The sequence below is a fragment of the Hetaerina americana genome, unplaced genomic scaffold, assembly GCF_022747635.1.
Source record: "Hetaerina americana unplaced genomic scaffold, ioHetAmer1.1.p SCAF_14, whole genome shotgun sequence".
Lineage (NCBI taxonomy): Eukaryota > Metazoa > Arthropoda > Insecta > Odonata > Calopterygidae > Hetaerina > Hetaerina americana.
The window spans coordinates 12,145,295-12,161,203 of record NW_027286514.1 but is presented as its reverse complement, the minus strand read 5'-3'; the positions used below and the strand labels follow the sequence as shown (position 1 = coordinate 12,161,203).

Sequence of the window (15,909 nt, the reverse complement as noted above, 5' to 3'; positions counted from 1 at the left end):
CTAATTCCTGTCAGAAATAACAAAGCTTTGAGTACCAGCAGCTGATAAGAAGAGAAAATAACTCAGATTTTAATATTTTGTTCAATAAGAGGTCCTAAATCCTTAGGATCAACCAATGTCACCAATACAGGTTATTTTTAACTGAGGGCATTTTGTGTTAATTGCAACAGTATTCCCTGCAGGACTTTGATATAGGAGTATGTTTTTGAATGTGTGACTGTCAATATAATGATGAATATATGAGCAACATATCCTCTTTCCTGTATTTCGATATATGTATTTTCCCAGACCAGTTTTCAGAGCCCATTGCATACATATTTTAATAGCCTCCCTTTTCTTGTAATAGGTGATTTCAAAGTGATTATGTTATCAGAAAGTGATATCATAATTACAGTGAAATTTTAAACCTAGTGGAATCCTATAATTTTTACTGTCATGTGAATGACTCCATACACATTGTGCATATCTTATCCACTTTACTTGACTGTGTGCTCTATAAGTTGATGTAGTAATGCCTTTTACCCTAATTTAATGCAAAGAGATTTTATATGAAGGATCCTTTCATGAAGTTAATATCTCTAATTTTATATCATCTCTTACATGAAATGTTGTTCGAAATGTTTCTGTGTGAACTTTAATGATAGCCAATAAAGTTATTGTTGTTTTTGAAATTTTTCCACCCATGACTTCCTATATTAAGTATGTTTCACATGCTTATAAAATTGTGCTATGAGGGAACCTTTGTGTTCCTGTTGGGGTAATCTGATTCATGTAGCAACATTTTATTCTGAGAGATAGTCCATGTAAGATAGTCCTATATTTGAGAATGCTGACAGGAAATTGACTGAAACTAGCATTTATTTATATAGGAATTACTTAGCTCATATTATGACTCTACCTGATGAAGATTACTATTTTTACTTTCTTTTATTTTTTAATTTTGTATCTTTGGCTCCAAGCCCAAATAGTTGAAGATTAATATTTGACTCTAAAGGTAAATTTCATTACCTTGAGCAATTAGCCTGATGGTAATATTTTGCCATATTTAATGTTGGCCTTTTCTGTGTTGTAATTAGGATGTGATGAGGAGGTGTAGGTTATTATTGCTGTAAGAACTTATATATTGTATTTATATTAATCTATTTTATTGTTAAGACCTTTCATTTTCATATTTTGCTGATTATGAATATAAAAATTAATCAATAAAAGATAAATACAATTCATATTATTGCTTGCCACAGGTGAAAACATTGCAGACAATGGTGGATTGAAAGCTGCTTACCATGCTTACTTGGATTGGGCTGGTAAAAATAAAGAAGAGAGACCTTTACCTGGTTTAAATTTCACACACCGGCAGATGTTCTTTTTGGGATTTGCGCAGGTAATTCACTCTTAAAATATGGTATTTTGCAGAAAAGGAGTCTCATTTTTTAGACTACATGTATTTCCCTTCATTACTTTTATAGTTTTGTACATCCTCTGTAGGCTTCATGATTGATAAATCAAAAGCCCATGATAATTTTTTCAGCAACAAATGCAAAATACAAATTTCGTTATTGCTAGTTTGGACTAATTTCCACAAATAATGCATTATAGCCACTAAAAGATTGGTTAATGTTTCCATCATCCCTCAATATGTATCTGAGTATACCCATAAACATTGGAGTTTCTTCTGCAGACTATCCACCTTTGATAATATTGCCCTCAAAAATTTACTTCCAATCAGCGTCTCAAGACTTGAAGGCTATTTTCACTGGCTTTTAAGGACTTCTAAAACTTACCCAATAATAGACATTTTCTCACCACCTTCAAGTCATGGTTTTATGTTACCCACTCCAACCTGTAAGGTCTAGGCTTTATGGAGAAAAACAGGAGTACTGGATAAAAAGAGACGTTTCAGGCGTGATATGGTGGAATATCATGATTAATTAAAAATAGCAATTTTCAACAAAAATCACACACAACACACAACAATTTTTGTGGAAAATTGCTATTTTTAATTAAGGAGTACTGGAGTGGTAAAGTATGAGCACGATTCTAAATTAGCCACTTTCTTATTTTTTTCCTCATTCGTACCACCTTCCTTTGATGTTTCCTCCCTTAATTTCCCATGTATACCTGGAATTTTGATCCAGTGCGGGCATATTTAATAATCCAAAAAATTCACAGCTGTTCATGAGTGGTTAATTTTAATGGTTAAATCAGAGCAGAAATTGTGCAGAACATGGTTTGCGAAAGCTGGCGGAATAACACTCAACCTCTGTGCATGGTTTTTAGATGAACGATATTTACATGAAGCATGGAACTCATCAAGGATGTATTCCAAAAAGAATTATTACTTTTCATTCTTTTGTTGCCGATAACTATTGTCATGGATATGCATTTCAATACAACCATTTCAGAGTGACTGAGATCCCAGTCAAGGTGAATGATTTTTACACTCTGAAATTTTTGAATTGAAATGCATATTAGCGGATAATTCCATCAAAAAGTTGCTGTTGCAGCAACTCCCGCAATTTCTTGTCATTGTCTTGGATGTCAAAGTCCTGAGGGAAATCAAATTTTCCAACAATTGCAACTAAAATTACCTAATTTTATTTTTTAATTCAACCCGTTGTATTTAATGCCCCTCTTTTTGCCTTCCAAAATTCTGATTCTCTTTCACCATCTTCACTAGTGGCCAAAGACCTTCCATTGAAAGCAGTTTTCAATGATCTAAGACCTCTTAGTACATAATCTATTCTCTTTTTTTTACCTTCTTCATATTTACATGCATAATTTCTTTTCGTCTCAGAAACCTTACTTCTATTCCCATCCTCTTTCTCCAAATGCCAAGTTTAGGAACTGCTCAGCTTAGAGGCATGGAAGTAAATTGTTTTCAGAGAAACTGTGGGAGATGCCGCGACAGTAACTTTTAACAGAGTTATTGGCTAATGTGCATTTCAATGCAACAATTTCAGAGTGTAAAAATCATTCCCCTTGACCGGGATTCGAACCTGGATCCCTCAATGTCCGGTCGAGTGCTTTAGTCAGTTAAGCTATCAAGGTGTCCTGTTAAATTAAAAAAAAACAAAATTTCAGAGTTTAACAGGATGCCTCGATAGCTTAACTGGCTAAAGCACTCGACTGGATATTGAGGGATCTGGGTTCGAATCCCAGTCAAGGCGAATGATTTTTACACTCTGAAATTGTTGCATTAGTTTGTTAAGTCAATAAATCAAACCACAACAGGAATTTTAAATTATTCACATTCAATGAATAAATTACTTATTTAATCCATTAGTCTTTTCCCATGAGACCCATTCTTATGGAAATGTCTCAGTTCTTTTGGAAATGATTATTCATAACCATAGGCTACACTTGTTCATTTATAGTTCTTCATAAATGTTAGTGTGTATGTACATTAATGCAAGTTCTCCCACCTAGGTATATGGCATAGTAATTGTTTGTTGTACCAATTCCTGCTAAAGAATCTTTTTGGTCTGTCAGTCTGATTTGACTGACTCTGGTAATTGTTTACCAAGTTGACTGACCTCTGCTGACTAAAGCTGTTCCATCAAAGTAGAGATAGATGCTCGCCAACTCAAGAATTCATAATTTTTTTCAGTTTTTAGGCACAGTTTTCTCTTTGTCAGAGACACGTTCATACAGACTCCCTCATTATTACTAATTCATATATTGATCTCAAAAATGTAAATAATTGTATCAAATCATATCACATCAATATATCATATCAACTTTTTTCAACTCCAAAGTTATTTGCTCCTATAGATGAATATGTGCATAAGCAATTACTATCCCTCATCATACAAGCATTGAATATAAATCTTTCCTTTCAGGTGTGGTGCTCATCAAGTACTGAAGAGGATACAAAACTTCTCATTGAAAATAATGCCCACACACCACCAAAATTTAGAGTCATTGGACCACTCTCAAACCTGCCTGATTTTTCACTAGAATTTGATTGTCCATTAGGAAGTCCTATGAATCCACACAAAAAGTGTGAAGTATGGTGAGATTTCAAGGCATTTTGTGAAATTCAACTTTGTAATTATTTAATTGACAAGGTTTATGTGTGGAGCATGATGTTATTGCTCATTTACATCTCATTGCTGCTACTAAGATATTTCATAACATCTCATAAAAATTAATCGAAGAAGGAAAATCCTTCCTTGGGATACCAAAGAGTCTTTGAAGGCAGGGTAAATTAAAAAAAAAAGATTAATTAACATCAAACCACTAAAATTCACATCTTTGTGGCAAAGGAAAGGGTTTTTGGGTTGTCATTTTTAAGGTACCGTTTTAATTATTTACCTCTGAAATGAATGTGTGTCATCACAAATGCATGGCTTTGTGATTTTATTGCCAATATAAGTTTTTCTGGGTGATCCATAGATTGCACTTTTAAGCAAATAAGTTCCTCTAAGTAACTAAATAAGATTACCTCTCATATTTTCAGAAAATGTGCTTTATGATGTTTTCAATATTGAGATATACCTACTTTCAATCATTAAAATGTGAAATATCATAATTAACTTAGCATAAGACATTCTTGTAAATGCTATAATGGATTCAGTTCTCCACGAATTTTTGTATACTATTAATTATTTGTGATAGGCATTATGATTTTTGGTATATATTTCAAATAATTGATGTTTGTGTGATGTGGAAGGTACTTATCTTTGTTATTTAAATTATTTTATTTTCATTTGCATCCAACATCCAAAATCAAAACTGAACAATGCCAAAACACGCACAGAATTCAGTTGAACTGAAACTCTTAACAGGAACTTTATCATAATGGTAAAAGATCTTAGCACCAATTGAAGGGTGTCAATCTGTGGGTTTCATTAATAATCATTACTCTCATATGTTTTTCATTACTTACCTAAAGATTTGAAACAAAAGTGTAAGATTATTGAATTGTTTGATAATTCTGTGAAATAAAAACAGTCATACCATTCCTTTTATAACATTACAGACATAAATGATGCCGAAGTTGATGTGGTTGCATTCGATGTGTTTGCTGTTTAAAGTGTGTGACTATTATGAACAGAATTTTGTGACATTTACTTGAATAGGATTTAATCACCAACACAAAGATTTTGTCATTTGTCATCCTCTTGAATTGATTTTATCACACTGAAAATATTAGTTGGAAGTACTACTGACCTACTCGTATTTGGGCAACATCATTTTGAAACTGACTGTTAAGCAGTATACTGATTTTGGAATGAAGTTGGTGCTAAGTTAATTAAAATATTTTCTGAAAAGTGTGAATTAAGGTAGTCATATGATTATAGGGTTACTTTGCCCTTATCGAAGTTCACATTGGTTGCTTTTATTTGTCCTAACAATACATTTTAGGAATGACATTCAAAGCCAGATGACAAAAATAAAATCGAAAGTTTCTGATTCTAAACAGATACAATTGTTAGAATGTCAAAATTGTATCAAAATGGATGAACCTGCCTGTTTCAATGATGAATATTGCTTATTTGGCATATCTTTGTGATGGAAAGAAGAAGCAACTGAAGTTAGATGAGTTGACTTAAGCCATGTCCATTCTGTAATATGAAAATTATCTAATAATGCTACAGTGAGACATGCCCATAAGACTCAGAACGAATGCACAGTAAGTGTGCTTATTATTGATTGTAAATAAGGCTTGGAGAATAGGAAGCCAGGTTTAATTTTACATCCGAATTTGGTTGATTTTCCATTTCCCAGTAATCATATTCATGTTCTCTTGACATGATTGTTTTGCATACAGTTGGATTTACATTATTGCATCCTGTTTGTGAATTATGAACAGAATAAAAATTATGGCACTAAGTGCAAAGTGATTACTGTGATTGAATGGAAATAGATTTTAGGCAAGAAATGATTTTCACCATGACTTATGATTTACTGATTTATTCCTAGAATTCCAATGATCTATTGTTTTAATGCAAAGATATCAAAGAAAAATATTTTCTCTTTTTCAATATTTGGAAGTTGGAATAAAGACTGACCCATTCAGAGTAGCTCTCGAGGGATAGTAATGGAAAAAAACAGCAGAACTCGCACTTTCCGCAGAAATTGGAATAAAATTGTTACCTATTAATGCCTTGACAATTCATGACCATCAGCAGTGGTGATCTCATTGGATTAAATCCAAAGCCTTTCTTGATCTCCATCAGTGGTGCCCAACACTTACGGTTGTTGTGATAGGACATATGTATCTGTATAGACTCCTTGTGGAGTCACAAGAGGTGATTAAACAAAATAAATAAGCTTATTGAGGTAGGAATTTCATGAAAAGAGTTGTCAGAGGCACGGAGGCAACTATATTTACAAGGTTTTCTTAATTCCCACAAAAATGAAACCAGTAAGTTATTTTTATCTGCTCTATTTTACAATGCATGGGGAGCATTATGAAACAGAGTGAGAAGCATAAGCTGGGAGTTTTACATCACTCAACAATAGCACTGAATTTCATAAAAAGGGGAACCGAAAATTTTCCACTTATATCATATTCTGGTATGGGTGATTGTTAATGAAATGCTATAAAAATTTTGAATTTTTATTAAGTCATTGAAAAGATGGGATTCATCTATTCTACTGTAGGAGTGGGTTTAAATATTATTCTCTAGACATTTGAATGAATTTATATATCATTACACTGTTGAGCCCCCAATCATGAAATAAGTCTGAAATTTCTTCTTGTAAGGCAAATGTCCTTCTAAATTGTCATCATGAAGTTTAAAGACATATGGCTACAAGTTTTATCCTACATTTGAGATTAATTTGAGTTTTAGGGTTGTTTTTAAATACAAAAAACCTTCTTAATTCTTGGAGGAAGAATTCCCTGTGTAAAAATGTTGGTTGTATCCTATTGTATAGACAACCTGCGGTCACAATGCTATGTTTAGTTTTCCCATGTGCATTTTTGAAATGCTTGTCTATTATACAGTTCAAAACAAAAAATTTCAGGTGCAGTGTAGCATTAATATTTTTATTATAAATATGTGATTACTTGAAATGAATGGATTCCTAGTAAGTGCTAGTTTTAAAAACTTCCATTTTCTATCAGGTGGCTCGAAGCCATAATGCATTAGAATAATGTCCACCAAGGCAACATGTGTGTTTTTCAGGGTTGATGAATACAGAAATCGTCTGAATTATGATGCAGTTCAAACATTTCTATGGTCATATTATCATAAAATCCATCAAATAATCAGGAGAATTAATTAAGTGATGACAGAATACTTTGACTCAGCCGGTGCTTTTTTGCATGGTTTAGCTTTTCAGGAGTCATATGAATAACCAAAGATGTTTTTTCATGTGTACAATATTTTATTTTGCAGGTAGTGAGTGTGTAGCATAAAAACCATTGCAACAGCTGAAAGTATAATGACATTGAATTGACAGGTTTTCACTAATGAGATATTTGAAAGAAGGATTTTGATTATTTGGACCAATTTTCAAGGTCATTTCAATGTTGTTCATGCAATCAGGAGTGATTTCAGGTTTTGAAAGAATCTTTTCAAATGTTTGAGTTTTCATTACATTCAATGTAATTGATGGTTAAATAATCAAAGGAGCCAGTCAGAAGAGAGTAGAAAATATCAAAAATACTATTTCGGTATGATAGCAAATTATTATCAGTAAAAGTTCTTTGAGTTGTTGTATATGATTTCCCTATTTTTGTTTGACTCACTGTTGTAATGCATTGATGGACCAATGGTTGGGCACCACTGCTCTGGCATGTACCAGTGTGGGACACCCACTGTAAGGGGACCATGGGAAGGTTAACATTCACTACCTACCATTATTCTGCCTAACTTTGCCAGTCACTTCCTTTTGATGGAATGTTAGGATTTCCTGATCATTATGCTTGGCATTTTCAGTCCATTGGGTGTTGCGAATATGAATATTTCTCCATAGTTTTATATCAGTTTTGCAACACATGAACAATTAATCTTCATGACCAATCTAGTTGGAAGATAATAGGGCTTCTATTGTACTTTTAGTGATTGTTTCTCATGAATTGCTGCATCATAACGTTAAATAGAGGTTAAATCAGTTTGGGGTGTGTCAATCAGAAAAAACTAGGTACTAATAATGGCAAGGAAATTGGATTGAGACTTCAGTGGTAAAAATCATTCTTGCCAACCTTCCAGTCCTGACTCAGTGAGATTTGTATTAATTTGAGGTATATGTTCAATGGTTATAGATTTCACAGGGAAATAAGTTGATATCACCCTGCCTGATTTAAATCCATCTTGAGAGTGTGTATTGCTTTTTTTCATTGGAATACATTCTGTCATTGGTGCAGATGGTGTTTTATATTCCTTAAAGAATTTTGAACTTCTCTGTGTGCATTGTAATTGTATTGATTTCTTTTTCCATGTCTCCTAATCATGCTTGATGAATTATTAGCAGAAGGTTGGCCTACAATTACCCACACATAAGGATTCATTGAGTTCTTATGCAGTTTGCTTCTTGTTTATAGTTAATGCTGCTTTACTGTAGGTACAAATTGAGGAAAGTCACTTTGTGGAGCTACCTATATTTCACATACTTCTTAATAGCAAGACTAACTCATCTGGCTTCATCAGCTCTATGTTTGATCAGTGAACTTCAAGAATTTGATCATGATTAATAAACCATGGGGCCCTCTACATTTTGAACAAAAAACATTTCTAACAGGGTCTTTTTACATGGGATCAGAGATAAATGAGTAGGCTGTTGTGAGATTTTATGTTGTGTGTCTGAATGGCTTTAATTAATTTGAAAGCACAAGAAGCTTCTTGATGATATGAGTGACTTATGAGCATGGAAGCTATAACTTAAAAACTTGGTAGCTTGTGCGTATTCTATAGAAGTTAAAAAAAAATTTTCTGAACATATCTGAGGTATGTGTTGTATATTTACCACAAAATAAAATTATTTTTTTGATGAATTGGAATTGTGAGAAGATCGAGAGATTACATTCAATGTAAATCCTCCAAATGAAGAACCCTAATTAAATGGTTTTAAAAAATAAGGATTGTATTTTAAGTAAATGTATGTGTGTGTGTGTCTTTGAATGCATCTTCTTTGTGTTATATTTTAATTTTATTTTAATGCTATGTATTAATTTTGCCAAAGTGAAGGGCGACAAAATGCCAAATGGAAACAAAAAAGTATTGTTTTTAAGTTTGAGGTGTACATGTATTTCCTATGTACTATTGCCTGTGATATTTGGGTGACTGTTCTCATATAGCGAAAATTAAAAAGCTCTATACGTAGTATGTTGCCATTTGTTGTGAAATATTTCTACTGCTTATATACCATGTAGATCATATGGTAAACTTGATCACCATGTTCATATTTATCTGGCTATTTATCTGAGAAATAATATTGCTTGCATTCATGTATAGTTTAATCAGTAAGCCTTGGAGGCATATTGTTTGCAATGAAAATTAAAATTTATAATTCATATATCGATATCCTACAATTCACTTAATGCTATTTTAGTTTAAGCAAATCCCTGTTCTTTTGGATTTAAATTTTTTGATGCTCCTTTTGCACAAAACTTATCAATGGCATTAAAGTAAAAACGAATTAAATATGTTAAGCTCTCTTCAATGTCTGGTGATCAAGTAACAAAAATTGACAATGGAGGAATAAAATGTTTTCTTATTTTTGCAAGTATTTTTGTTCACATTTGAAATGAATTCTTTGTAATTATTTGGAGGTATGTACTTGTAGTTTTTTACCTGGAAAATATTGATTTATTACGGCTTTACAAATGAATTTTTTTTCAAAAACAGCCATACTACCTTGATCAAAAATTTCCCGGAATTTATTCAGAAAATTAAAAATACAAGTTTATTCATCTAAATCTATATTGTCCCCTTCAAAGTAATCCCCATCGACTGCAACACACTTATGCCAGCGCTTGATCCAATCCTCGAAACATTTTTTATATTCGGTTTTCGGTATGTCCATCAGTGCTTCCTGCGATTTTTCCATTACTTCCTCTCGGCTGCTAAAACGCGTTCCCCGTAATGGTTTTTTAACTCGATTGAACAGAAAGAAGTCACAGGGAGCCAAATCAGGTGAATTCGGTGGCTGCTGGATGGTATTTGTTGCATTTTTCGTCAAAAAATTACGAATAATGATAGCACTGTGCGACGGTGCGTTATCATGGTGCAAAATCCACGAGTTTTCTGCCCACATTTCTGGTCTCTTTCGGCGAATTGCTTCACGCAAACGTCTCATAACGCCCAAATAATACTCTTTGTTTACTGTCTGGCCTTCTGGCAAAAATTCTTGATGCACTACACCGTTGTAATCCATGAAAACCGTCAGCATTGCCTTCTTTTTTGACTGAAAACGACGTGGTTTTTTTGGTTTCGGCTCATTTGGTGAACGCCATTCACTTGCCTGATGTCTGGATTGCGTGTCGTACTCATAAACCCACGTCTCGTCTCCAGTAATGATCCTTTTGATGAATGTGGGATCGGATTCAGCCTCGCAAATCATGTCTTTTGCGACGTCAACACGGTCTCTTTTTTGCATGAAATTGAGGTATTTTGGCACCAACTTTGCTGCTACACGACGGAAACCCAAATCATTAACCACAATGTCTTGGGCGGATCCATAGGCAATGTTCAAGTCCTCCGCTATTTCTCTGATGGTTAATTTGCGGTTATTGACCAACATTTCTTTTACTTTATCAATTTTTTCACCGACTTTCGATGTCGATGGTCTGCCACTGCGTTCATCATCTTCGATTGACTCACGACCACTTCTGAACCGCTCGTGCCACTGGTAAACGACCGTTTTTTTTAGAGAATCGTTGCCGAAACACTTTTCCAATATTTCCAACGTCCGTGCGCCACTAAATCCGTTTTTTACGCAAAATTTAATACAAGTTCGTTGTTGCAAATTTAAATCCATTTCTGCAATTGTAAAAAATCGCCAACACACAAAGAGATAGATGTACTCTTGGCTACGTAACTTTTGCAAATGTCAAGTTATGACACTAAGATTTAAAGGGAATATCAACAACAGATGTACCAATTTAACAAAAAAAACAGAACTCAAATCGGAACGATGGGAGCGCCACACGGTGGTTATTCCGGGAACTTTTTGATCAAGGTAGTATGTTTATTTTAGATCAAGAGTATTACAAAAATATGATCATTGTAAAATGACTTGAGAATGCTACTGCGTATGGAGTCTTATGTGGTTCAACATTTCTCTCTTTCTGCTGGGAGTGTCTTCAGGGGTGAAGATGATGCTCCTGAATACACCTGCAGCTGCAAAAGAGATGCATTGAGATACATAATACTCTGTTACCAGCGAAACTTGAAAACAAATCAGGAGTAAGACCCTGGTTGGTCTGTGGAAACAAATACATACATTTTTGGTATTGAATAAGATGAACACTTTTAAAGTAATCTTTCTTATTACCATTCCACTAATCACTTCTCTTTTTCTTCCCCCAATGCCATCTAAAATGTTTGTTCTTTTCTTGCCGCCAGTTATTGTACCAATCATTCTCCCTCTTTATTAAAGTATTCTTCATCTTACCAAGTTCAATAATTCTGCAACCAATCTTTTAGCCTCTGTATTTTCAGCCAACAGTATCATCCACCCCAATCAGATTCAGCACATATTTGTTTTTCTTCCTCTCCATCCATTTTATTTTCTCCATTACTCTATGCACATTTCTCTAAGGCTCCCAAACTTCTCTGCATTCATCTTATCTCCTCAACACTAAGTTATAACATGTCACAACTATGATCCACATTCATCATTATTATTGGTATTCTGTTGATTAAGGTAGGTTTTGGATGAATACAGATTCAACATTACAACATTTTTTTAGCCTCCCTGACAAGACACAATCTGGCACCATACACTACAATAAACCATTTATCAATTCCTCATACTTCCTTTCTCCTTTTGTAGCAGCCAGGGTTTCTATTCTTTACCTATCCCTTCCTTGCTTACCTAGTGTACTCTCATGTATCACATTCTTCAATATTTTATTAAGTAATCTACCGGTTAAGGTAGGTTTTGGATGGACATAAATACCAAATAAATACTTTGTTTCTACTAACAAAACACCCCAACATTATACTCTACAAAAGTCCCTCTTCAGCTCTGAGTACTTTCTTCCTCCCTTCATCCTGTCCAAGATCCCTATCCTGTCCCTGCCCTTTCCTCGTTTGTGTGACATTCTCCCCTCTATTACAGTCTTCAACATCCCACTACCGATCAATACGCCCTTAATCCATTTGTCCTGCCTCCATAGGATTTCTCCCAACAAACCCCTCTCTTCGCCCACCATACCAAGTACTTCCTCATTTGTTTTCTTCTCTATCCATTTCACCTTCTCCATTCTTCTCCACGCTCACATTTCAAAAGCCTCCAGTCTACGTCTATCCTCCTGCTTCAATGACCACGTTTCCGCACCATACATAGCTACGCTCCAAATAAAAGTTTTTACGAGTCTATTCTTAATATCCTTACACAACGTCCCTCTCATCAACTCCCTCCTCCTTGTGAAAGCCTCTTTGCCTAGCGCAAATCTTCTCCTTACGTCCCTACTACTTTCACCGAGTTGGTCCAAAACACTTCCCAGATACGTAAACTGTTCTACCTGCTCCAGTTTTTGCCCTCCTATTTTAATGTTAAGCTTAACCTTTTTCTTTCTAGAAAATTGCATTACATTTGTTTCATTAATATTGATTCTCGTCCCATACCTGTCACACTGCATTTCCAATTCACTCAGCAATGCTTGAAACCCCTTGACTGACTGACAAACTAAAGCTTGGTTATCAGCAAATTTAACTGATTTCATGAAATCCCCTTCAACTTTCATTCCTACCTCCAGTTCTTCCCATGTCTCTTTGATCATTTCCTCCACATGTATGTTGAACAACACCAGTGAAAATGGACAACCCTGCCTTGCACCTCTTCCTCTTGTTTATGACTTTGAGAACCACTTAAGCTGTGTGCAAGATCAAACTTATTTTTCCATAGCCCATACATATTACAGCATTTCCCTTATTTGGTATTGGAACTAACACTACTCTGACAAAGTGTTCAGCCGAAATTCATCCCTCATAAATGTCATAAATTACTGTATTAAAACTCTACCACACCCTTATCATAAAATTTTAAGTAGTTCTATAGGAATTTTGTCTAACCCTGCAACCTTTTTTGGGTTCAATTCGCTTGATATCCTTTCTATCTTGCCATTGAGTAAGCCAGGACATAAGATGTCCTCATTCACCACATATTCTCTTTCAGTCTAATCTCGTTGGCCTAAAGTCTTTACCATACAGTTCCTCTACATATTTCTTCAATCTTTCATGAATCTTCCTTGGTTCAATTGATAATTTTTCTGACTTTTCTTCAATCGATTGCATAGATTTTCTTTTCTTACTTCCTTACATTGCTTTCGCCTTCCTGTATGTATCACCCTTCCTCTGTAAACATTCCATATCCTCACACTGCATATTCCACCATGCTTCTGAACTCTTTAAGAGATCTGCCTTAGTTAGTTATGCAGTTCTTGGCAACTTCTTACATCAAATTCTGTGAAAACATTCTTCCATTTCCTTCTTTCAACTCTCTTTTTATTCATCTCATGTGTAATCCACAGTTTCCTTGCCCTATTTCTATTTAATTTTCCTATAGTCGTGTTGGTGGCTTTCAATATTCTTTGTTTTATGTGTTCCTATTTTTCTTCTATCATACTCAGCTCCATTTCCTCACTCATAATTTTCTTTGCAGTCTGCTGATACACCTTGCTTGTTGTTCCGGTCCCCCTACATTCGATTTCCCAAATCGTCTTCCCTGTTTTAACCTCACATTTATAATCTTAATTAATACTTTTTTAAGCATTCATTGGCATTGCCTGACATCAAATATAATATTTTTCGCGTTTCTGTCATTGATCCTAATACCCTAACAATCAGTTATGTCATTGTCCGTCTATAATGCTTGGTTCCTAAGGAGTGCAATGTTTCTTCTTTTTCTAATACATACCGTCGTCCTTTTATTATTTTACTAACCCTCTATATTTCATGAAAATCTCCTGACTCATTCACAGATTCTGCAATACATTTAGAAATCACCAACTTCCCTTGGCCCATTAGGTTATTAAGGCATTATTATCGAAAAATCTTGCAGGTTGCATTTTCTCCCAGGTAGCAATGTTTAGCCCTTCCTCTTTTATTCGTATTTTCGCGAATTGTTTGCTACAAATCACGAGTGGTATCAGGCAACCCTACCCTACACTTATCTTCTAAAATGTATCCCCTATATGCTCAAATGTAGGGGAATAAGACAAATACTATCACGACTCTCCATCCACTATCATTTCTCGTGTCGTCCAGTACTCTTATATTTATTAACATATACTCTCATATGTTTCGAAAAGGACGCCTGTCCCTCAAAATGGAAAGCTTGTTACTCTGGAATAAAGTGACTTTAGGAAGCACCACTACATGTATCTAATTCAATTCGCGATGCCACGGTCTTTGGTTTCCACAGCACTTTTATTTTCGAAAGTTACGCTTTGTCCTGTGGCCGCCACTTCCCCTTTACCTGCGCACAGCTGTACCTGCCGTCCGGAAATACGCATTTGTTCTGTTTTGTGAAGCCAATCTCCGTGGCGTGAGATAACTGACGTTTTTATTTTTTGTTAATCTGACAATAGTGAATAATTCAAATCACGGAAGCTCCCTCTTTCCTTGCGAAACTTTAACTGTCCGTTAGTCCGTTGTTAAAAAAACTGAATATCTCGTAAATAAAATTTGTGATGAGATAATGAAAAAAAAGTAATCAACCCGGATTATAAGAAAGGTGATCCTACCTTGTATTCAGCCGAACTTGGTGTGAAATCGACACATCAGGGTAGGAGAGGGTAGTTCCTTTTCCTGCACAGCGAGCTCGTACAGAAAGCTGGTTATCCACTGATTTCACCGACAGTGAAAATTTCCAGAAATGTCATAGTAAACATAAGCGGGGGCGCTGTCTTTATTTCAGTTAAAAAAATTTACGTCAGCTAGGCTGAGTTAATTCCAGGTAATGATTTGGAAAGCGTTTGGTGCTCAATTAAAAGTCTTGAGTCCAAAAGTATTTATGTCTGCGTATTTTGCAGGCCGCCGAAAGGCAAAGATAATTCAATAATAGAATAACATAAGTAAATCAAAGGTTTCTTATCCCAATACAATGGTCACGACGTAATAATCGGTGGAGACTTCAATGTTCCATCTCTTCATTGGAGCATACATGGTTTTAAAATGGGCGGTAAAGACAAAGATGACTGCGAGTCGCTAATGAATTCTTTTACGTTGAACTCCTTGCACCAACTTGTCACTTCACCAACTAGGAGCGGTAATATTATTGATTTGTTAGCAACGAACATACCCGAAAAAGTCATAACTATAGAAACTATAAAAGGAATTAGTGGCCAACGGGCAGTATATTCTAAGTTTTCGCAACATAGGATCAGAAAAAAGCCTAAATGAAAAATTTACTTCTTTAAAGAAGGTGACTATAATGGCTAAAAATACATGCAGCAGAGTCAATTTGCAAAATTTAAGAAACATAGCAATCATCGGAATACTGTGTATACGTGGAATCACTTCCTTGAAATCACGTGGTCAGCAGTCAACAAGTTCATTCCCAGGATATTTATAAAAGATAAAACGGGACCTAGATGGTACAACGCGGACGTTAGAAAAGCGTTGCGACGTCAACGGCTATGTCACGCCAAGATAAAAAATATCGGGTATGATATCTCAGGCGGCAAATGGAATTAGATTAGGCGAGAGGGTAATCAGCAATTTGGAAAAGACTAACTTATTAAATGTATCCTTTCAAAGCGTCTTCACCAATGTATCACCGAATGTC

General features: G+C 34.9%; 1 protein-coding gene and 1 non-coding gene across 3 annotated transcripts in view; both read left to right on the top strand.

The window, feature by feature from the left end:
* Nep3 (Neprilysin 3) overlaps positions 1-9,673 on the top strand; it is a 168,885-nt gene extending 159,212 nt beyond the window's left edge. For both annotated transcript variants that reach the window (XM_071583512.1, XM_071583513.1), the window contains exons 16-17: positions 1,242-1,381; positions 3,840-9,673. In XM_071583512.1, coding sequence (XP_071439613.1) covers positions 1,242-1,381; positions 3,840-4,016 — 317 coding nt within the window. In that variant the 3' untranslated portion in view covers positions 4,017-9,673. The remainder of the gene's footprint in view (positions 1-1,241; positions 1,382-3,839) is intronic.
* TRNAS-GGA (transfer RNA serine (anticodon GGA)) lies at positions 3,095-3,167 on the top strand. The gene has a single exon. It is a non-coding gene; the product is annotated as a tRNA-Ser (tRNA).
* Positions 9,674-15,909: the final 6,236 nt, after the last annotated feature.